Below are 24,229 nucleotides of genomic sequence, written 5' to 3'. Positions count from 1 at the left end.
GGACCACTCCTCAGACATGGCTCTGCTCGTCTGGAACATTGTCCGAATATTCTGGCCAACTTCTGTTGTGATCGGACCACGTGGATCGGACCAACGTACTCTGTGCTTTTGTCAAAGACCTGGCAGGGCGCCCAGGTAGCCCTAACGGCTGGAAGAGTAGGCGTACCGTCAAGCACGCCAAAGACCAGCACTCCTGCGACAGCAATGGCCCCGAAATTCGTCACCGACGGTCATGGATGGATTATCCGTATCAAAACATTTCCAAGATACACAGCACGTTGCAACGCTCATTTTGCGTCCGCCAACTGGCTTTTTCCTACCTCAGTGGAGCCCATGAACGCTTCACGACGCGCTAAGTGTATCAGCGGCCCTGACCACTGCAGAGGCTCGCGCCGCTACAGTAGGCATCAAAAAAGGGAAGAACCTGGCTATAATAACCAGTGATGACCTTTCGGCGACAGAAAAGATCCAGCGCATTAACGAAACCACTCTTAATGGAAAACTTACCTTGTCCACATCTGTACCGCATCGCCCCACAACTCGTGTAGAGGTGTGATTCACAACGTGGAACTGAACACCCTAACCGATGAATTGATGCGAGAACTCCGAGCCCCAAATTATGAAATTATTCCGGCTCGTATGAAGGGTAAAACAGCCACTGCGATCATAACTTTCAAGGGCTCGCATGTATCTCGGCAGGTCATCTTCGGCGCAGGTGTATATACCGCTGCTTCTCTCACCGACCCAAGGCGCAATTTTGCTCAACATGCTTTCGTTTGTCGCGACAATGGAAAACAAAGTAGCAGAACAAGTGGGAAATCTGTCGGGGATCCTGTAAAGGATCATCACTGCAAGCTAGGCCGCCCTAATTGTGGCAAAGACCACAAGGCCGATGACCCAACATGTGAAGCGCGACGAGCAGCTGATAAAGCGGTCATAGAGGCGGCCTTGTTAGGATCGGCCTGCAGCTATTTCAGCCCGCTGCACGTGTTCCGATCCAACCGGGACGGCGGCGCACTTCAGAGAACTGCGCATAACCGGCAGCCACGTGGCGAAGGGTCAGCTCAGGGGAGTTCTCAAGGGGAGGTAATAGGCGGAACCTCCCCATGCGCTTTTCGAGACACCAGACAATGTGCTACCCGGGCACGCCACCCGGGACGGCTCCGAGTTCGACGAAGCAGGCTTTGTGCGCAACACGACAACGCCACCCTGTTCTGCTATGAGTGGGGGAGTTGCCGCGGGAACGCCGACGGGGGCTCCTTCCCACGCGCCGACCAAGACGCAAGACAATGTGCTACCCGAGCCCGCTACCCGGGTCGGCTCAGAGTTTTACGAAGCCCCGCTGACGTCGGCTTCGAACCACTGCACCTATGTGCGTGTGTGTGAGCCCTCATCCTCCTCTAAGTCGAAAGCCCGCCTCCTCCAAAAGGGCGGGTCATCTTGAATGACGTCGAACTATACGTCGAGCAGAGTGCTTATAAGCAGCGATTGTCGACTGCTAGTGTGTGCTCGTCGTCGTGCTCGTTGTGGTGCTCGAAATGTACTCGTGAGCTGTGTGCTCCGTTGCTGTATGTTCGTCTTGCGTGCTCCATTTGGGAGCCACGCTAGACTGTCGATGTATCTCATGTTCAACTGTAAATAACGTGTAAATAAATCCTGCTCTCCTAAGTCCTGACGAAGAGTCAAGCTCCTTCCTACAGCTACGACTGCCAAATCTTACATCTGAATGGAAGCGGTGAGATCGGCCTACAGCTCGTAGATCGTCCGACAACTCTAACAAATGGTGGCAGCGGCGACATCGTCCGACGAATCTTACAGCCTACCTGAAGCGTTTGCAACAACGAAAGGATGACAAGCGAACGAAACCAGTCACCATCACAAGCTGAAGCCCAAGCCCAAAAGGCAACTCCGACAACACATCGAGAGAAAGAAGTAGCTCCAGAAGCCGTCAACAGTCTAGGGGCCGCAGCCGATCCAGAGGCCGCGGCCACTTCGGGGGCCATAGCCAGTGCGGGAGCCAGAGCCAGTCCGGCATCCGTGGCCAGTCCGGGAGCCGCGGCCAGTCCGGGGACCGCAACCGGACCGGATGTCTCAGTCAGTCTCCGGATCACAACCTTTTGATTATGTTAACCACGATGCTATGCTGCAAGAGCTCGAAGGTGCTAGCTGCGGAACCAAGCTTTATAACTATATCAGGGACTTCTTACGAAGTCGCACATACACGCTACGAGTAGGCGACATTACCTCACAACAGTATCCCCATCCGCAAAGAGGTATCTCGCAGGGTTCAGTGATCTCGCCTGCACTCTTTAACCTTGCCATGTGCGTAGTCCATAGAGCGCTACGAGACATCCCCGAAATCAAGAATGCGATCTACGCAGATGATTTCATGATCAGGATCAACATGGATTCGCCAGGACACATCCAAGAAACTCTCCAACAGGCTATGAACAGGGTCCACGAGGCTGCTTAAACTATTGGCCTTAGATGCTTGTTGGAAAAATCTGAGTTGCTACTGGTCCACCACAAAAGATGGCGACCGCCCACCATACAAATTGTAAACGTAGACGTGCCGATTTCCCCACCAAAATGTATTAATATACTCGGTCTTCATATCCAGAAAGATGGAGGTCCCACTGCGACGGTGCAGCACCTGCTCAGGCAAGGAGAACAGGTGCTGCACACGATGCGTAGGGTCTCCAACCGAGCCAATGGAGTGAAAGAGGCGAATGTGCTTCAACTAAGAAATGCACTAATTATGTCGCGCCTGCGCTATCGCCTGCGCTATCACCTGCCCTATACCAACCTCCGTCAGCAAGATATCAATCGCCTTGATGCGCTCATCCGGAAGGCGACAAAGCTGGCCATCGGCATTCCGTTTAACGCCAGCACTAAGCTCAAGCTCTTCCTTGACATCGGTTGCCATAACACAGTGGCGGAACTGGTCAGTGTCCCAGTTGAAAATGACAACAGAGGTTGTGTTCAGTACTACAGAAATTTCTGTTGTACAACAGGATTTTTCTGTAGTAACTACAGATTCCTGATGGAGCGACAGACTTTTCTGATGTACAACAGACATTTGTTGTTGCTACTACAGAAGTACAGTCTGTCGTATGTCTGTTGTTACTACAGAAAGCTGAAGCTCTACAACAGATTTTTGTAGTACTACAGAAATTTCTGTTGTACAACAGGATTTTTCTGTAGTAACTACAGATTCCTGATGGAGCGACAGACTTTTCTGATGTACAACAGACATTTGTTGTTGCTACTACAGAAGTACAGTCTGTCGTATGTCTGTTGTTACAACAGAAAGCTGAAGCTCTACAACAGATTTTTGTAGTACTACAGAAAAAATTGTCATCACTACAGGCACCCTGTTGTCCCAACAGAAATGTTCCTGAAGTAACCCGAAAAACTTCTGTAGTGCTACAGAGAGCTGTTGAAATACTACAGAAACCTATTGTGGCAACAGGCCCCCAATTGTCACAACAGAAGTGTTCCTGAAGTAATGCGACCAACTTCTGTTGTACTACAGAAAAATGTTGTTGTACGACAGAAGCCTATCATTGCAACAGGCCCCCAGTTGTCATAACAGAAGTGTTCCTGAAGTAATGGACAAACTTCTGTTGTACTACAGAGAACTGTTCCACAACGGAAACCTATCGGCGGAACATGTACCCAATGATGACGACAGAAGTGCACTGAAATTGTGTGATGCGACAAGCTTCTGTAGTGCCCGGTTGAAAAAGACAAAAGGAATTCCTGTCGCAACTACAGAAATTCTGTTGTAGGACAGAAGTCGTTGACATTTCTTAATTGGGAGACATTTCTGACATTAGGACAGAAATTCTGATTTCGCAACAGAAGCATTCTGTCGCGACAACAAGAGTTCTGAAGTCGGGCTTCTCGCGCTTCTCTGAAGCCGGCAATGCTGATGGCGCCGACACCGGTAATAAAGTCGACGTGGCGAATAGTTACAATTGTGCCGTGACGACGCGGCACCACCAACGCCCTACCGGCCACCTCAAAATCGGCCACTGATCAAAATCATACCATCTGCGGGAATGGCTGCGTATCCGTTTTTTTTTTTTTGGTAAGATGTGGCACACAGGCCTGTGGACTTACATGTGCTGTTACAATCACACATTAGTTAATTTCCCAGGAATATTTCATAAGCTTATGCGAAGCGGAAAAGAAGATTTCGGTTGTTCCACAAAGTTGCGTGAAAAGCTGTCTCGCTCGGGTCTCATTAATCTGATACAGTGCTGCCGTGAGAAGCCAGTATGCTGTCAGAAAGAACTCTCATCCACGAATGTTTATGTAGCTATTTTGCATTGAACACACGAATTATATGCGCGCTCAAAAGTGTAAAGAACGAGAGACAACTGTCGAAACTAGCAGTAATAACCCTAAAAGTCAACGTTGTCTATTTCTGAATTTCTTATTTAATAAGGATATCGTACATAAAAATCGATGTTCTAGCACTGCAAGATGTACGTCGATGGTACGAACACTCTTGCTCTTCTAGAGATGCGGCACTTGACGCGGTGGAGTGATAGCGGATCTTGGCTCTCAAAATGCAAATGTAAACATCAGCGCATCGGCTCGTCGTACTGTTCACATGGCCAAAACGTACCCTCGAAAAGCATGTCAGGGGTGGTGCAGTGGTAAGATGCCGGGCTCGGAATCGTAAGGTCGCATGTTCGAATCCTAGGCGACGACGTTTTTTTTAATTTTTTTTAACTTTTATGTTTTTCTTTTTTGTACTAACAAATTTACATAACCTTACGGACGTCTCTGTCAATTTTTAATTAAATATTGATCAAGAACTACACAACTTTCTACTACAGGACGTCACACTACAGACAACAGAACTACAGGCAACAGAACTACAGGCAACAGAACTACAGGCAACAGAACTACAGGCAACAGAACTACAGGCAACAGAACTACAGGCAACAGAACTACAGAAACAACGTCCCAAAATACGACAGACTCTTAAAATTTCCTGTTGTGTTTTTCAACTGGGGTTCATCGTCGTTGCCAAGAACTGCGTTTGCAGCGCGCATGTCAAGGCACGCACATTCTCCATAGCATCGGTCATCATCCAGAAGCTGCACCTCTTGTGGATGCGCACCCACTACCCCCAAAAGAATGCGAACTCCTAACCATAGCTCCACTGCCACGCCACATGAATCCAGAACGAGGCAAGGAGAGGCGACGCCAGCGAGTTGCCTACTTCAAGAGGCACACGGCAAGACACCCTGGCGGCATATACTTCTACGCTGATGCTAGCGTTGGTGCACGGGGCTCCGCTATAGCAGTCGTGAATAACGACCTCGAACTGTACATACGGAGGTACTCCCAGAGACAGATCCGACCTTAGCGGAGCTGACAGCCATCGCAATCGCGATCAAACACATGCCCCCTAGTAACTCAGCCTACCCAAGAATCATATTTACCGACTCCATGGCGGCTTGCAGGAAATTGCTGCACAACGATTTCTCGGCCCACATTTCGACATTTATTCAAGAGCACCTTCAGCGTCCTTTGGAAATCATCTGGATACCTGGTCATGACGGGCTGCCGGGAAATGACAGAGCTAATCAGCTCGCCTGCGAGACTTTAAACCAGGTATCCTGCATTCTGCGACCAGCCCAGACGAAAAGGTGGGCTCGCCTGCTTCTGTGGCCTTATCAAGAGGCAAGGCGCCAGTTCCCCAAGCTCAGCAAAGTCCTCACCCGTGAACAGCGTGTACTGATTCGCCAGGCCCAGACCGAAACACTCCCTACACCAGCGCAAATGCAACTCCCCCGCGGCCTCTCACCTGGAGATCCCCCACCGTGCCGATACTGTGGCAAACACACGAACACATCCTATCCTCTGGTCCTGTGGACCACCCCCACCTCCCCTGCCAGCCCCTACAAGTATTTCCCTTAAACCGCATGCCGGGTGGTTGACAGAAGCAACCAGCGCCGACGACCAACAGTACCTTGCGGCGTTTATCAGTGCTGCACTGAAGAATGCCGCAAGCGAGGCTCTGGACTGTTTCCACCACACCACCCAACATGACAATAAAGCTTTTCTCTCTCTCTCTCTCTCGGCCGCAGCAGTGCGCCGTGGTCGCGAAGAGCTATACGTACTCACCCGTATCGCCAACTAAAGACCAGAGCGCTTCCAAGTCCAGCCTCCCACAACCGCAAATCCCGCAGTTTGGGAAATGGACTGCCGCGCGCAAACGTATAATAATATTTGGGGTTTTACGTGCCAAAACCACTTTCTGATTATGAGGCACGCCGTAGTGGAGGACTCCGGAAATTTTGACCACCTGGGGTTCTTTAACGTGCGCCTAAATCTAAGCACACGGGTGTTTTCGCATTTCGCCCCCATCGAAATGCGGCCGCCGTGGCCAGGATTCGATCCCGCGACCTCGTGCTCAGCAGCCCAACACCATAGCCACTCAGCAACCACGGCGGGTGCGCGCAAACGTAGCAGCGTGTAAATACGTCTGCACAGCATGCGACAGACTGCGTGCGTTTATTCTGACGAAGGCCGGCCGTGACACGGCCGAAACGTTACAAACGATTAAACGTGCAATTTTCGTAAGTGGGCCCCTTCGTTTCTGCACACACACACAAACACACAAACACACACACACACACACACACACACACACACACACACACACACACACACACACACACACACACACACACACACACACACACACACATGTAAATATATATATATATATCGCGCTGGAACGAAATGTGTAGCTTTCCATTTTTTTTTTACAGAGAATAAACGAATAAACATCCACGAGATAAATATAACAAAACTAAGCGTGCCAACGAATGGCAGAATAATTTACGTCATCTCGGGTTCTGTTGCGCAGCTAACTCGAAGCTCAGAGCGCATTGCCTGCTAGTGGAACACACGTGGCCGGAGATGGCATCCCCGACCTTGTGCTCGGCAGGAAGGCGGCAGTCCAGAAACCACGGCATCGGCACGAACTGAAATGACCAGACCGGTGCGCACCGCGTGGGTCTCGAACGACACGTGCGGCGTTCAATTTGTGCTGGCTGCCGGGCACGTTCGCCGTGCACTGCACAATTAGGGCAAAGCCGGGAGAAGACGCGACTGCCATACAACATCGAGCGACGGCATTACCGTTATAAAGCAAGATGTCAACCATTGAAAAAGGAAATGATAGTAAAGTACACATGCTTTCTGGTACGGAGCATGCGTTAGCTAAATTCGGAGGCGTACGTGTAGCGTTGCGAATGTTCTCCTCTGAATAGCGATTGCGCAAGTAGCGCCACGCTATAAACGATCGCCGTATAGTGACGGAGGTACCACTGCGACGCAAGGAACCTCTCACGAAGAACAACAGAAAATGTGACTGCAATTGCATGATCGGAGTTTGTCATAATATAAGCGTGGCTTCAAGGATGCGAGAGAAAACGCTGAAGGCTACTCGGTACACGAGGCGACACGAGAACAATGCGGACAGATGTTCCACGCGCCGTACACCGAAATGTCGGAATTCGTATACGCTTCGCGTGCGTTCTCAGAACGACGTCGACGAGGGATCGAACTCGCGAACCGCTCAGAGAATTCGCTGAGCCTCCGGTGGTCGACGACGCCCGAAGCGAAAGCGGCTTCACGTTCCCTTCGCAGCGAACCCCCTCTCCCGGGCGCGTCGCATTCAGAGCCTATTAGCCCGACCAGTATTTAGCGCAGCGTCCGAGAAAGTGGGTTAACGCATCGGGGCCGCGTTAGAGCGGCTGCACCAGGCTGGTGACGAAGAGGCCGATGTACGGCGCTGTTACTTCGGGTGTCGCCGCTTGGCACGGGCACATGTGGGGGGGGGGGGGGGGGGGGGTTGATTGCAACGCCTCCTCTCCCTCCTAGAGAAGGCACACATTCACCTAATTATGCGTGGCCCCCGGTAAGGACACGCAATCGATTATACCGCAGCACGCGCTTCAAGCAGAGATCTCTCCATGTCTGCGTATATATAAGGTCGTCGTCGCCGTACTTTTGTTCATTCTTCTTCGAGTTTCTGTTTTATTTCGCGCGCAGACCGCTCCATATTCTCCGAACAACGCGCTATGTCGCTGCCGGATGTGGTACAGACCAGAAGCTATGGCACTGCGCTGCTGAACTTGAGGTAGCGGGTGCGATTTCAAGCGCCGCGCAGCCGCATTCGACGGGGGCGAAATTTAGAAACGCTACCGTGCTTAGCTGCACGTTAACGAAACACAAGGTGGTGCGGTACAAGGGGCTCCGAAAACTCGGTCGGTGACTGCATTTGTTTTCCTTCAAGTTAGTTTTCCCCTACACTGGACGCAAATCACAAATAGCAAGATTATCGCTGTCATCACAACGATAGTAAACGTGGCCTGAAAATAAGGCACTTCCGGATAATTTCGTTAAGTCGGCAGCTATGCAACAGATCATGACGCCAAGGAATGCCTAAGTGGATTCGTGTTTCTTTTGTTTTAGTTTATCCGTCGAAATAACAAAAGTGTGGTTAACTACACGGCTGGGCGAGTTAAAGAAAAAAAAAACAAGCAATAGACTGGGAACAGCCGATTGAGTGCGCTCGTGTTGCGGCAACATTCTCCACTGGGCACAAACAACGCCAGCAACCGCGTGCGGGTCGGTCGCCTGCTAAGCGCAGCCGCTGAACGCGACAACCCTCAGCGATCGGGTTGCTCGGTGCCGGCAGGAAGAGCGCGGTTCGACCAGGGCGAGGCGTGCACGGGGCAGCGGCGGAGCGCCGGGCGGCACTCCCAAAATCGCGCGTTGTGGCGGTGGCGATGATGACGGGGCCTTCTTTCCGGGTAACGGGGCCACTGGGTCCTGGTCGTCGGCGCGAGCGACCATCCCCCGGGGGGCGATTGCCCGCCGGGGTCTAGTTGCGTTCCGCCTCCACAATTCCGCGCAGTGAAGCCAAGGCGAAGCCTCGGGCACTCGAGGTTGTCTTTCGTATTCCATTCTTTCTTGCCCTTTGTCACTGGTTCGCACAATGTTGCGGCCCCGCTATCGGCGAGATCGGTCGCTATAGGCGGGACGGGCGATAAGAGATGAAGAAAACCGGACGAAAATAATTCTTAGGGGCCCCGGTTGTGCGTGCTGATTGGCTCACGCCACGCCCGGCGTTCGCAACAGTGCACGGATTTAACGAGAGGTAGCGTAGAAGGAACGTCTAGCATGCGTGTACAGCGCGATGCATTTCACAACGAGGGGGCCGTACGCACTTGCAAGAAAGAGAGTCACTGAACTCGGTGGGGCTTACTAATGTCTCACGCTACCTGACGTTGAAGAAGTAAAAGTCGCACTCGTGAAGCATCTAAAAGAGGGCGTCTCGTTTCTCCGAACCATCGCTGTGCGGTTGACTGAACTTTTATCGGCGCGAACGCTCCGTCACACAACGCGCTGCTCCGACCGTGACGCGTGCAGACGAGCATGCACGGAACTGCTCAAACAGGAGACGGTGGAGCAAGGTCCGTCAGTGGGCTTCTAACGGTTTTCTTCACCCGAGAAAGCGATGTGGGGCACAGATGGAGATAAAGATTAGGTGCATCGGTATCGTGTGAGAGCTGTCGCCGACACGAAATCGTTGGCTCCGTATGCTCCTTCAATACTGATTGCACATCTGCGGAGTCCCACCGCTGAGCCATCATCAGCTGAACAAGGTATATTGGCCGCGCATGTCTGGGCAGCTGCATTATCGTCGGAATGTCGTTGACTCGACTTGGCGCTATTATTCGACGTCTCCGACCAAGCCGACGATAAGGAAACGGTCAACGCTGCTTCCAAATCAGTCGATGGCTGGTGCAAGTGCAGACGCTGTGCCCTTCTCGACGCACGCGAGAGCACCGCGGGGCAGGCCGCGGTCGCCGAAGAAGCCCACGCGCGGCACTTGCCGTATTTTGGGCCAGGCACTCGATCCGCCGGGGCAGCTGAGCTCCAGGGTTGGATCCCGGTCGCATCTCGACGGGAGCGAGGGTTATTCCGAAGTGCCGCCCTCTAGGTATTCGACGTGTCTCCACGATCAGACGGCGGATTTGGCACGTTAGTATTCGAGGATTTCATTTACTCGCTTAAAGAATTATAAATCAGAAAAGTACACCAGCTCAAGAAAATAAAAACGAGAGACAAACATCCGTTACTATCGTGCAAGTGACAGCAGCGAACAGACGTACGGTAAACCTCTACTTATCAGTTCGTGCAATGAGCTGCTAGCGTTCGGTTCGTGACCACGCTGCTACGTGTAATTCCGCCATGCTTTACGGCGCTTTGACTAACAAAAATAAACAAACAAGGCCAACTGCTTCGTATGGTCTGGCACAAATTGACATCGAGATGATATTTCAAAGAGCGTTTCAGTGATTGGCGGCATAGATTCTTCTTTTTTTTTTCTTTTAACGCACCAATGGAACAACGGGGCTACGGGAAACGGCGCACTCGGGCGCTCCAGATCAACTTCCATTCGCTGGTGTTGTGCGTGCGCCCGAAGCGCCTCGTACGAGTGGCTTTGCCCGAGGCTGCGCCGTCCAATGAAATGCAGCCACGGCTGCCGGGAGTCCAACCCGCAGCCTGCAGCTCAGCAGCCGAATGTCGTGGCTGCTGAGCACGATCTCGGCGGTACGCCGAAGAGGCGACGTGCAGGTCTTTGTGTTCTCTCTCTCTCTCTCTCTTTGTGTGTGTGCGTGTGTGTGTGTGCGTGTGTGTGTGTGTGTGTGTGTTTCTTCTTGTTTTTTTTTTGCAAGTCGATTATATAAGCAGGACTGCAATTTAGTAACGGCAGCCCGTGCCGGACGTCCCGACACGAGCGTAGCCAGAAAAACATTTCGGCAAGGTTGCAATCGTTGATGAGGCTCGCAGCGTAAATGAGGCGTAAACGACCGCTTTAATGAGCCGCCCGCATCAAGGAATAAACGGGGCATGCCTCGTCCAGCTCTTTAAGAGTTGAATGCTTGCTGCGGTGACTCGTGTACTATGCGGGGTTTAGCGAATGCGCGTGCTCGTACAATACTTTCGCACTGCGTTCAATGCGACTGCGCCGCCCCATATACAAATGCGCGGCTGCTTAATTGCTTTCGGGAGAGACGGGGCGGAAAGAAAATCCAGTTTTCCCAACAGAGCCTCCTCGCATCCTCGACACGAAACGGCACTGCAGTGAGAAAATGAGTTGCAGTTTTCTTTTTTTTTTTGGTCGGTGCAATGACGTAGAAAATGAACGCCGACTGAAATATTTAATCTTCGCGGTCTTAGCCAGAGATTCGTTCAGGTTGGTTGACACGCGGCACAGCGTCTACAACCGTCACGAGTAGTAGCCATTTAAAAGGGTACGTAAAGTCAAGCTGGATCGGCGAAATAGACTTCCGCATAATTCCAGAAGCCTGAAAGTTTTTTTGAACGTGACCGCAGTCAACGGGAACCACGAATGTAATGAGGTAATATCGAGCAACCAAGGTATATATGGATGTCTGATGTTGCTACAGCCTCTGTAGAAGAAGAACACCGAGTCGTCGTCGCGAAGCAACAAATGCGCATTTCGCAAAACGCGGATGCTTTTGTTTTTATCAGAATTACTTCTGTCATTTCTTTTTCAGCAGCATAGCTTACGATAAGTGTTTGAACATAACGTGGTATGGATGACGGTAATATCACCCGCGGATATGTACGAAGTGCCGAGTCTTTATTATAGAAACTTTAAAATTTTGCGTTTGATGCTTTTGACGATTTTTCGTTGTTAAACGTGTTTGCGATGTTCTTTTGTTTTTTTTTGTCAGCGCATCGTTCAATACAAAATGACAGGATATTTGTTGGATCCTCCACACAAACACGTACACAAAAAGAAAAGAAGGGGGGGGGGGGCAACCATCGTGTGCACACTTCGCAGTGAGAGCCGCGAGTCTGGGCTGGCTTCACTGCCTGTAAAACACTGTTTATCCTTGGTTCGGGAGACACAGAAACATATGCACACACACACGCACACACACAAAAAAAGAATTATTTTAAAGAAGCAAGCGCCGACTAATCCGCCATGCGAGGACGCCAAGTGCTTTCGCGAGCAGCAACAAGTGCGACGCAAATTTCGACCGCGCAGGCGTCGACGGCAGCACTCACGATGCGACTAGACTGCGCGTTCTGCTGCGTCTTGGCGCAGCCGAGCGAGCGCAGCACGGTGAAGGCGGCCGCCAGGTGCTTGAAGGCGTCCGTCTCGCAGCCGCCGCCGGCCACGTCGAACAGCTGGCGCAGGAGAACCATCGACGCGTACGTCTTGCCGCTGCCGTTCTCGCCGCTGCGAGGGAGAGAGGGAGGGAATATCTCGTCAACGAACACCGAACGAGACGTTTCTTCGGGCTTTTAAATTGCGGAGGTAATAGAAACGGGCAATGAAAGAGAAACATGTATCGGTATCGCGTGGTCCTTTACAGGTTTCCTTATTTCCAGTTTTCTGTGCCTGAAAAGAAACATTAGAGTACCCAAAGAGGCGGCACATAAGATTCATAAAGTTGCGTCCGTCTGCAACATCTATTTCCTCATCGCTTTTCCTAACTCAATACATTTTATTTTTCAACTTTTATTTTTCCTTTTCACCAGTCGCTAATGGTTATTTAACACGTGCACAAAGAAGCCTTTCTACGAGACACCAGAAAAGTACTCCACTGCCGACTGTACCCTGTGCCATATACACGTGGATCGAGCGCGCTCAATCATGAGCAGCAGCGAAGTGGAACTGTCGAATTTCGGCGCACTTCCCGTATCAAGCGGAAATCACTGGCGCGAAGAATATTGCTGTCGGCCGAGCCCGTGAGTCGTGGATCGCTTGGAGAGGGTAAACCACAAGGCAATGTCGACGTTTATGCGAGTTCGAGGTACTTCATCTCGATACTGCGGCGTGAAAGCGGGAAATGGACGCCGGCGACAAAACGCGCCAGGCTCGGCCCCCACAAAGGGCATGGAAACGCATTGCAATTTCCGTCTTGCTTTTTTAGTATAGCAGGCTACAGCAAGTGAAAACTCTAGGGCGGGGGGAGCGGGCATAGAGAGAGGAGTTAAGCTGTACAGCTACAGCAGGCGACAGCTCAGACTGACATTTCTGCCTCTTCTAAAATAAAATCTCGCTCCCTCAGAAATAATAACGCGCTCCCGTCTCCTGTATCCTCCTCCCCCACCCCTTTCCCCATGGTTCTACAAAAGAGGCAGTGGAAAGAGAAACAGCCCTCCACCACGTGACAGTGCTGCCACCTTCAAGACTGTTCAAATGCTTCACGTTGTCAAAAAAAAGAAGCTTAAAAGAGATGTCACAAAAAAAAAAGGGGGGGGGGGCGGAGAAAAAGAAGTAAGGAAAGAAAAGAAAAAAACGAAGAACAAAAGAAAATAAAGAAAACAGATCCGAAGAATCGTTTAAGCCTAGAATTCAGGGTGAATCTGCTACAATGTTGAACTCGGCCTACAAACAGAAAATAACGACTAGTTATAACCGTGGAACGATTAAGGATACAATTTTGGCAATGTCGCATGAAGATAGCGAGAACAACGATTAACCAAGCGCTCGGACTCCTCTTGCGGTGTTCAAACTATACGCGGTTGCGACGTGTTGGCGCGACGGAGCACGCAAGGCAACCGTTGAAGGGCTGCATTTTTACAATCGCTAGTAGGTACAGCGGGGCGCGGCGTTTCTTGCGGCGCTCGACTTTTCTGCGCAGGCGCGAGGAAGAGTGGGTGAGAGAGAGAAAGCCTGGGGGCCTTTGCTCCTTGCGTAACTCTGCAAGTTTACGCTCCGCCGCTGGCTGCCCGCGAAGTGAGGCAGTGGGCACGGACGCCCCATTTGGTGATCGCTGTGTCTGAAGGGGTAAGATTCTGACTGATGTTATATAAGTCGCGGGTCGCTTATTTTCGTCGCGACGATAGATTCCCCCCACCCACCCCTCTTTTTTTTTTTTTTTGCAAGCACTGCTCCAGGAGGTCACATGTAGGTGGCAAACGCAGGCCTCAGAAGAGCACCTGAGGTTACAATAAAGCAGGCGGCGCAGGATCTCCAGGGAACCGAAGGGGTAGCGGGGGGGATCAAAGATCAAAGCTGGAAGCAGGGCGGACCGTGGGTTGGGGCCGTGGAGGCCGAATCGTGCCAGGGGGTGTCCGCGATAGCGGACAGTCGATCTTATGCACCCCTGGCATCCTCCGGAGGTCCCGCGAATAATGCTAAATAATGACACATTGTTTCAATTAGTAAAAAAGACGGTTGAACAAATATAATTACTTCCAGCCGCCAACTTGCGACGATAAGTTCAGCACTAGCGCGCGTTTCTCAACAGCGTTTCTCTAAAGTACGACCAATAAATACTTCGTCTTATGTAGAATATGTCCAGCGAGTGGCGCGTTCGCAGTTTGCACAAGCGATTCAAAAGATCGCGCATCTGATTCATACCCGCTCGTCAAAGTGAGAGAGAGAGAGAGAGAAGGGAAGACGGAAAGGCAGGGAGGTTAACTAGACTGAGTCCAGTTTGCTACCCTACGCGTGGGGAGGGGAATGGGGAGTGAAAGAGAAAGAGAGAGAACTTAAGTGTAGGTAACAAGACATCAAACTTAACAATATATCAAACTTAACAAGGAAACAAGCCCTGCGGTGGAGGACTACAGGGCGTGCCAAACAAAGGCGTTTTCGTACGCACCCTCCACATGCATACAGCCTCCGGGGCCGGGTGTGAACCCGCCACATTGTAGCGCAGCAGCACAACGCCTTAAGCCACTGAGCTACCCCGAAGGGTAGCTCAGTGGCAAGAAACGAAGGAAGGCCGTCGCAAGGGCCAGAAAAGGTTTCGCAAACAAATCTGATGCTGATGATGCTGCAGAATACGCCCCAAGTGCATACCAGGATGGTCGAACAGGTAAAACTTAAGATTTCTGGAAACGCTGTTGTGACTTGCTTAAGGAACATTTTCACGTATGAACGCTTTTCTCTGAAATTTCGATCAATAATTGCTAAGTGGTCATTGCACAGAGTGAACTAAAAATATTTTTCTAATAAATACCTTTTTTTTCTTTACAACTTTTTTCATCCTAAAACCACGTAGCTGGAATGCAAATCAAAGAAATGTATTTCAAGACTGCAATTATGAAATGTACTTCTTTTAGTTCAGTCAAATCCCCGCGTTGTAGGGAAGACGTGAGAGCACTTTCGTCGCTCTAGAAGAAATCGTTATTTTTTAAATATTATTTTATCACCGTAACACATCTATTTCATTTATGTTTGTATAAATTACATACTGTCCGACAGTTCTTGCTGAAATTTTCTTCTGGTAGAAGTAGAAACACATTTAAATAGCTGCGCAAATTTTGAATTGTTTGGAGCAAGTGCAAGTAGATATTCACAAAAAAGCTTTAAAGTCGTCTGTCCCGGTATCACCCCTGCCCCCGCCCCCCGCTTAAGTACTCTTTGTATCCCGCTCGATTTTGAGGTGACAGCACAAACGAACAATCCAGCACAACCAACTTAGCCCGTCTAACAGCATTGCGCTTGCAACCCCCCCCCCCCCCCCCCCCCCCACCACCGACCTGGGTGCACGTCGAAAGGGAAGGAGACCCACCTGAGGATGATGGCCTGCGGGTAGCCGGTCTCGGCCTGCTGCCTGGCCGCCTCGTGCACCACCTGCAGCAGCTGAGGACACCGGGAGGCCGCGTGGGCACTGCGCAGCGTCAGCGGGTTGCCCGTGTCCTGGTACGCGTTCACCGACACCAGGATGGGACCCACGTTGGTCTGCGCACGGGGTCGCGCTTGTGTACGCCGCGGACCGGTCCAACGTAAAGGCCGACGAAATGTCGTCTCCCATAAAACGGTCACGAACGAGTAGTATCGAAGGAATCCTGACGAAACTGCAGGACCGGTAATTGTGCGATCGTACTGACCTATTAAGAAAGGCATTACAGGGAAAGATAAGTTGAGCTGCATCAGTAAACTACTCCGCAATGACACGCACAGCCGCCGTTGAGGTGTGACGCGAGAAATCAGGAAGGACGCACACACGAAACACGGGTGTCAACGCCGCCTTCTTCCCGCACTAGTTCGTCGTGGTGTCATGAATTTTGAACGTGCCTGCTCAAACGTACTTCATTCCTTGTCAGTAAATTTGGGCTACACTCTATTATAAAGAAAACCGGGCTTTGTCAAGATCCAATAGCCCGTAGTGAGCCACAATAGCTTCAATGAAAAAAACAATGGGGTGAAATTCATGACGTCACCGTGATGTATCGCCGCTAAAATGAAAAAAGAAAGTTTAGCTTTTTCTTCTAACAATTGACCCATTACCGCGAAGTAGGCGAAAATTGAATTTTTAAAGACTACTTAATTACTATAAGTGTATCTATTGTTTCCCTTTAGTATCCCTTTTAATCTGGCGGTCACCTGCGGTGACCGCCAGACCGCAGGCGACCTTCGATATTTTCAGCGCGCCGCCGGCCCCACCCAGCCTCGGAGGTCGTATGCCCATGACGCTTGCTCTCAACGTTATGTGTCGTTCCCGACGTCCTGGCGTCGTTTCTCTTTTTTTTTTTTCGTAGCTTCGGCATTAAGTACGTCTATTCTAAATGCACATCTACTCTTATTTCAAGCGAAAAATCTTGCGCGAGGGCTGCTTTGTCTCTCACTACGCCGAGTTGTACGGAATACCGTCCGGCGAGGAGGATACACGCTGAAGCAAGACGAAACAAACGCTCGCCTAATTCGGGAAAAATAAAGAGAAACCTTATTTTTTCCTGAATTCGGCGAGTGCTTGTTTGTCCTTGTTTTAGTGTATCTATGCACTCTTAGACTAAGGATATCGTGCGGCCCGAGATTTTTTTGCAATACTTGGCGCCTAACATTCCTCCATGGTGGCCACGTAACGTGAGACAGAGCACGCTCGTCCAATACTTACGAAGTACTCTCGGCTGAAGAACCTCGCGTGGAGCGTCCTGAGCACAGCGTCCTCAGTCAGCGGACCGGGCAGGTGAATGAGGTCGCGCACCTCAGCGCACGATTTGGCACCCTGGTGGTGCACCGCGGGCACCGTGGCTGCTCCGGCCGGTGGAACGGCGCCCGCTTTGCAGGCCGCTAGCTTGGCGGTGTTCACGTCGCCTGCGATGCACACATTGACCCGTCATTCCTCGCGAACGGTAGGGCGCAGGAGTGGCATAAAAATGTGTGCACAAGTCATCGACGACGATTGTCAATGTATGCGAATAGCGCGAACGAACTGGCGAGCGAATGCGAGAGAGAGAGAGCGAACGAACATTTTCCATGCCGAGTCCGACCACCGGCCATCGAATGACCACCGGCCAACCACGAAAACAGCCGAAAGAGCCAAGGAAGCTTTTCACTTGAAAACAGAACATTAAACTGGTGCTAAACCAAAGCCTAGAATCACCTTACTACGAAGCGCGAGCGACGTGCGTCTGTAATGCGGTGACGAGGGTGGATAAGACAAGGACGATTCTATTTCAGGGCGAGCGGTGTAGCAGGTGTAGTGATCACGTATCCATATATTTCGGCTGGCACCTGTGAAGTGTGTTTAAAGACACATGAGAGATTCGGCTGAAATAATACATATTGTGGGGTATCCCTCGTCGGCGAGTGGATATGCTTTCGGACATAGGGATCGCCCGAAATGAAGAGGCTGATAGACCGGCTTCTACTTGTGCTCACGACGACTGTGACTCGATTACATCGTGGCATTGGTGCACAAAACCCTGGAATTTAATTTTGACTGTGACTGCCCGGAAATCTTGCGCGCACTTGATGACGCTAGCCACCTGACTCCTGGATATCGCCTATATATACCAGCGTATTGCAAATGGATCTTTTCGCTCCGTGTTCCTGGTGGACGCTTACCTCGTCGCGCTATGGAGCACCACTACTTAAGCTAAGGTTTGGATGCGTTTTCGTGCGCGAATGTTTACACCGAAAAGCACTTGTGAATAGTCCCTCATATGCGTTTGTGGTTTCTTCTATGAACTTGAGCCTCTCATATGCCAGTGTCCTGCTTCCCTTACGCAGCGCACATTACTACTGAGGGGCTGTCGTCTTGCGACTCTCCATGAGCGCGCAGTGATTGTGCGTCTCGACGCGACCAGGCTCATCGCGCCGTACTCGCTTTCTTGAAAAGATACTGCCTTGGCTTCTTGCTTGTAGCATTTTTTTTATTCATTTGTTTGCGAGTGACGAGATTTCCGAATCATTTATTCTATATCATCATCAGCAGCAGCAGCAGCAGCCTATTTTTATGTCCGCTGCCTGGACGAAGGCCTCTTCCAGCCATCTCCAATTACCCCTGTCTTGCGCTAGCTCACTCCAGCTTGTGCCTGCAAATTTTCTAGTTCCATCACCGCACCTCGACTGGCGCTTCCTTTCCCTTGGCAGTCATTCTGCAACTAATGGTCCACCGGTTATCTGCTTTGCGTATTACATGGCCTGCCTAGCTCCATTATTTTCTCTTAATATCAACTAGAAGAAAATCGGCTATAGCCCCTTGCTCTCTGATACTCACCGCTCTTCCTGTAGCTTAACGGTACGCCTGACACTTTTCGTTCCGTCGCTTTTTGCGCGGTCCTTAACTTGTCTTCGAGCCTGTTTGTTAACCTCCAAGTTTCTGCCCCATATGTTAGCACCGGTAGAATGCAATGATTGCACGCTTTTCTTTTCAAAGACAGTGGTAACCTTCATGTCAGGATTCGGTAATGCCTGCCGTAGGCAATCGAACCTATTTTTATTCTTCTCCAAACTGCCTTCTCATGATCCCCTTTTGAGTAACTGACCTCGATAAACGTGCTTCTGCACGTAACTTAGAGGCTGACTGGCGATCCTGAATTCTGGTTCCCTCTCCAGGATGTGGAACATTACCTTTGTCTTCTGCATATTAATATTCAATCCCGCTCTTACACTTTTTCAGTTAAGGTCCTCAACGATTTGTTGTAAGTAGTCCCTAGTGTTGCTGAACCGGACAATTTCATCTGCAAACGGAAGGTTGTTGAGAAATTCGCCGTTGATCTTCACGCCTAAGCCCTCCTAGTCTAATAGTTTGAATACCTACTATAATCACGCAGTGAACAGCTTTGGAGAGATAGCCTCCAAGTTTAGATCGGCGTTTACATATAGCCTCCAAGTTTCTGCCCCATATGTTAGCACCGGTAGAATGCAATGATTGTACACTTTTCTTTTCAACGACAGCGGTAAGCTCCAATCGCAATTTAGTAATGTTTGCCGCATGCACTCCAACCCATTTTTATTCGTTTGTAAAATTTTTTTCATGATCAGGGTCGCCTCTGAGTAATTCACTTCGCCCTTTTTTTACTCTTAGTCTGAATGTTTTCATTTTCTTGTAAGCGTAATATTGTACGGAACGTCTGATGTCCTTGTTGGTTATTTGCTTTGTATTTTCCAAGTGTATATTTTTATTACTAATATTACATACTAGTTTTGTAGGTGTTCCGATAGTTGCTACTTCAACACCTCGTTAGCTGACTGTTTTCAAGATGTTTTTGTAACATTAAATTGGTAAGTAAAACTGGAACAATTAAGTTCTGAAACAATAAACACAGAAGGTAAGAGCCGACATCTAATTATTCGGAAGACGCATTACGCTAGCACCCATTCGAGGCACCCTAACCAGAAATCTCCAGTACCCTCCACAAGAGAAGCAAAAATGGATCTTAAGGCGTGTTAAGGTTAGGTAGAACGGCAAGCGTACAGTCTTACTCAAAAATTCAAAGGCCACTCTGTGAGTGACATGATCGTGCAAGGCATTTGCAGCAAAGCATCCGTGCCGTGGTCTGAGCTCCAAAACTTGGGTAAGTTAACTTCGGCAATTGACTGACCACGCCGGCTGGCAATTATTTCTTTCTTTCTGTGCGTCTCTTGCTATGACGAAGGTCGTACAGTAGGCATAAGAACAAAGATGTAGAGTAATGACGAAGGTCGTACAGTAGGCATAAGAACAAAGATGTAAAGTTACAGAACCAACAAAAAAGACGAAAAATAAAGAATGCAGCATTGAAATCGAAACTGGATGTCGCAACCCAGGGAGCTGATTCCCGTGACGTCTTTGGTGACACCAGGGCGGGCATGCAGTGCGAAGAGAGTAGCGACAGCTTCAAGCAATATTTCTTCAACTATCAGTGATAAAACACGCTTACCTCAGACTATTTTTCCTCACGGAAAAGACAAAACATAAATGATACGCTACGAATGTTACGTAGAGTCCGTCATACTTTACCCGCACACACCTAAAGCATCTTCTTGTTTCTCTTGAAATGGTGCTCGATATTTTTGGTTTGGGCCCCTTGAAATTGTTAGCTTAATGCGTCTTTCTTACACCGTGTTGGATGTTTGTTGCACGCAGCCTGAGACTGCTAGAAATGAATAGCTCGAGTTGGGCATCGAAAAGTTCGGGTTAAGGTTAACGGCAGGTGTACATTGTCGGCGAAGCATACCCAGCAGCGAATAAGCTGAATATATTCGGTAAGGGTAACAATGGCCTAGCGGGCTTCATCTAAAGGCAACTTCGCAAGGTGACTCAACGCACTTGAGTTTATATAGTATTGAGGTCCCGAACCGCAAGCAGCTGGTGATGGCCAGCAGAAGTCACAATTTTGAGGGAACGGGTAGTGCGCAAGCCAACGTCCTCTGCCTGCAAACCCCCCCCCCCCCCCGCCATCACCCACAAATACACGCGGAAACGCTACACCATTTTCAGCCGCCGTGTTTGGCGTACGTGATCGTAATGCCCAGTTGAATTTAGAATTACCTGAATCGCATAAAAGACGGTATCAACTACTAGTAGTAATAGTAGTACAAACTCTTAATAATAATAATAATAATAATCAGAGGAGTTGTACTTTAATAGACTGCGCTCTGGAATAGCTCGCACACTCAATTCAAGCGCTTAGCAACTTGACAATTCTCAAAAAGAGAGAGAGAAAAAAAAAGACAGAAACGAAGGAAGCGCCGGAGCTGCGACTCACGAATGTGCCCACCCACTGAATCCGTGCAATCTTCCATCGCATCGCCCTCTCGGTTCCCTGGAGAACCACGGAATACTTTGAGGGAGACGCGAAACGAAATTGTTCAAAAGGAGCGACCCCCTGCTCTTCCCTGGGCTGCACCGATTTGACCCCTTCGCCCTCGCTTCGCCCCCCGTACGTGCGCGCGGCTCTTCTCCGCAGCGCGGTCGTGACGGCGGTCAATTTCGCGCCGAAACCCACGCGACGATCGGGAACGAGTAAAAAGAAAAGCGAGCCGCCAGTGGACCGCGCGCGCGCCACGCGGTCGGGCGGAAGAGCGGCGGTGGGAACGCTCTTTCCGGCGCGTACACACACGCGCGTAATGATGGCCGCCCTGGGAGAATCAAAGCGGAGGCGATGCGCGCAAGGTGCACACACACGCTGCTGGTCTCGCGATGCGCATAAAAAGAGAGGTCGTGCCGTATTGTGCGCGCACGCGGCTGAATCGTGCTCCTTCCGTCGCAGACGTCCCCCTCTCTTCGCCCGACGCGCAGTTCTCCTTTCTGTGCAGTCTCGAGTTTGCGTGCAGCAAGGGGGCAATTAGAAAAGCGCGGCAAGAAATAAAAGCGAAGGAGCAGGCGACGTTGCCGAACGGCGTCGAACAGAGCGTGGTCGTCGTCGTCGGGACTGCCGCCGCCATTATGGGCCATCCGCCGTGTTTCGGCGCTACTCCCTCGCTCGCACTCCGCGCCGAAAGTGAGAACCACGGGGCGAGGATGAAGGCGCCAGTTCCGTGCAGTGAGCGCTGGATGCAAAGTCTGGCGCTAATGTAAAGGTTACGGCAATCAGTAAACGACACCGGGCACTTTCGGGACGTTAAACCTCACGACTTAATCAAACGGTAAATGGCGACTAGGCAGGCGGTTAAGCATGTGGGCTGGTAAAATTCATCGACAGCGCGAACAAAGGGACCGCGTGCCGCTGCATGACACCTACGTTCTTTCAACTGTGAACCAACCATAACTCGCCGACATTTTTGGTCCTATTATTTAAAGAAATAGCGATAGAAGGATCTCATGCTGAGCTCATACTTCTTTTATTGAAGCTTCCCTGCTTTTTGTTGATGAACAGCCATGATTGTGAGCTGTAGTGAATTACTCAGATTTACCAATAACGTAGTTCAGCGAATAACTTTATCCCGAATGTGCGGGCTGTGGATGTGTGTGCTGTTTTGTGTGATGAATGTGCAAACCACAATCCTCACCAAGCACATGAAGTAGCAAAATGCCAGGCTCCAGCTTCTGATCGAAGTCAGCATCTTTGACGTGCGCGGCGAAATGGTGGTCATTTAATTATTTATGGAGCTTCAGTTTCAATGCTTTAAACTGGTCCTTAGAGTTGAACGGCGCAAATAAAGTCTGTCACGTTAGCCTAGAGTAAGCATAAACCTAAAGGACCATGAAAGAAATAAGAAAAGGCCGAAGCGCATTCTCAGCCGAGACAAGGCCGAAGTCGAATGACAGCGGCGTGCATTTAAACGCTTCCTTCGACCGACTCTTCTTGTCTAGTATGTCCTGCTGAGGGGTGCGGTCTGAAATCTAGACATAGACTACTACTCTGCCGTCCTCGCAGGACAGCCGCCACTTTAAGTCGTGTTCCAATCCTGACACAAACGGCAGACAGCTCCATGGAGACAGCATTGAAGTTTGCAACGATGCAGTCTCCTTTGGTGTCTGGCAATGAGACGACATGAACGAGTGATGTCTGCGAAGAGCAACGGGATGGAGTGGAGTCGACAGACCGGCGGTTGTGTCGAAGGCCTGTTGACGTGGCCGAGTAGTGAAAACTTGAAGTGCTGTTTAGTTGGGCGAGAGTGCACAAAGTTCGCAACCGGTCATCTGTAGAGGAGCACAGACTAAAATACAGTGCCAGAGCGTGAGAGAGCTGCCTGATTGGGCCACTGAGATGAGAGGAGCTCACGGAGAAGTTTGGAACGCCGTAAGAAAGAAGAGCCAAGGCACGATTACCACTATAGTGAGGACGGAGACGACGGTATAGGAGACGAGGCTACTCACTGGAAAGATGACCGAGGTAATACCAGCTGCTTCCGAAGCCGAAATCAACCCAGAGCTCTTGTCTCAGCCAGTCTCGGGAAACCTCGGTGCCACCAGATATATATATATATATATATATATATATATATATACACGACCCCCGTGCACCACCCTTTTCAAAGTAATTTAAAGCACATTTAGCGTGGTCAGAATAAAGGTATGAGTAAGTAGAACGAGAGAAATGTAGTGGCCCTTCAACTTTAACTCGTAGTGCCTCGATTTCCTCGCGTGCAGTGTAAAGGCGAACTCGCTGTTACACATGCGAAATAAAACGTAAGCCCTACGTTAACGTCACAGCAGCGGTATACTTGCGTGGGCAAAACGAAGGGATAGTGAATCATGTAGTTGCAGGCGTTGTGCGCGTCATGAATTCCCTGCGGTGTGGCACCACGGCAGTGACGCTCCGCTGCCGAGCACGGCGTCACGGGTTCGGCTCCCGTTCCAACAGAGCGCACAATGCAGGAACACGCATGTGCCGAGCACGCCAACGAACTCCAGGTGACGAAAATTAGCCCGGGAACTTTCACGCCGCCGTCTTTCGCGAGCCTCGGCGTTGACTCGGGCCGCCCCAAGAATCGTAGCGAACCGGTGCGCGATTATTTCATCTGGAATCGCACGGCGAAATAATCGTGCAGGTCCAACGAACTGCGGTAATCGATGTTGCGCGAAGCATTTGCAGGAACTGGCTGTATAGCATCGCTTCGCAAATGGTTACCAGGTGGACCAACGTGTTGGCGTGGGGCGAGCGTGTATGCGATGACAGCAGCAAGGCGGCGACGTTATAACGGCGGGAATGGCCGCTCCTTTATTGCACTGCGGCGAGGAAACGTTGCAACCTGTTCCGTTACGGCCCGGGCAGATCCCGAAGGCGGTACAATACGTGGATTGGCTCCCGCTTTGAAAATCAATTTATCTGTAATTTGTCGCCATATATGCCAAGTGGTGCACGCCGCAAGAAATGTGCATGCCCCTGTGGTCTCAACGGCAGAGCATGGGCACCTTGTGCTGGGAGAGGAGCCTGGCTGTTGTACCCCGCTCTCGGACACGCACTTTTTTTTTTTTTTTTGAGGAGGCCCGAAACGAGTCAGGAACCTACCGTTCTCAAAGTGTCTGGTAGG

General features: G+C 50.4%; 1 protein-coding gene across 9 annotated transcripts in view; it reads right to left on the bottom strand.

The window, feature by feature from the left end:
* Positions 1-24,229, bottom strand: part of dachs (unconventional myosin-IXb-like dachs) — a 505,117-nt gene that overhangs the window by 78,308 nt on the left and 402,580 nt on the right. For all 9 annotated transcript variants that reach the window (XM_070523093.1, XM_070523095.1, XM_070523094.1 and 6 more), the window contains 3 exons: positions 16,938-17,137; positions 15,612-15,781; positions 12,145-12,319 (listed from right to left, as the gene is read on the bottom strand). In XM_070523093.1, coding sequence (XP_070379194.1) covers positions 12,145-12,319; positions 15,612-15,781; positions 16,938-17,137 — 545 coding nt within the window. The remainder of the gene's footprint in view (positions 1-12,144; positions 12,320-15,611; positions 15,782-16,937; positions 17,138-24,229) is intronic.

The sequence above is a fragment of the Dermacentor albipictus genome, chromosome 8, assembly GCF_038994185.2.
Source record: "Dermacentor albipictus isolate Rhodes 1998 colony chromosome 8, USDA_Dalb.pri_finalv2, whole genome shotgun sequence".
NCBI classification, from domain to species: Eukaryota; Metazoa; Arthropoda; class Arachnida; order Ixodida; family Ixodidae; genus Dermacentor; species Dermacentor albipictus.
Note: the sequence above shows the minus strand (reverse complement) of the source record. Positions and strands in the feature narration are given on the sequence as shown.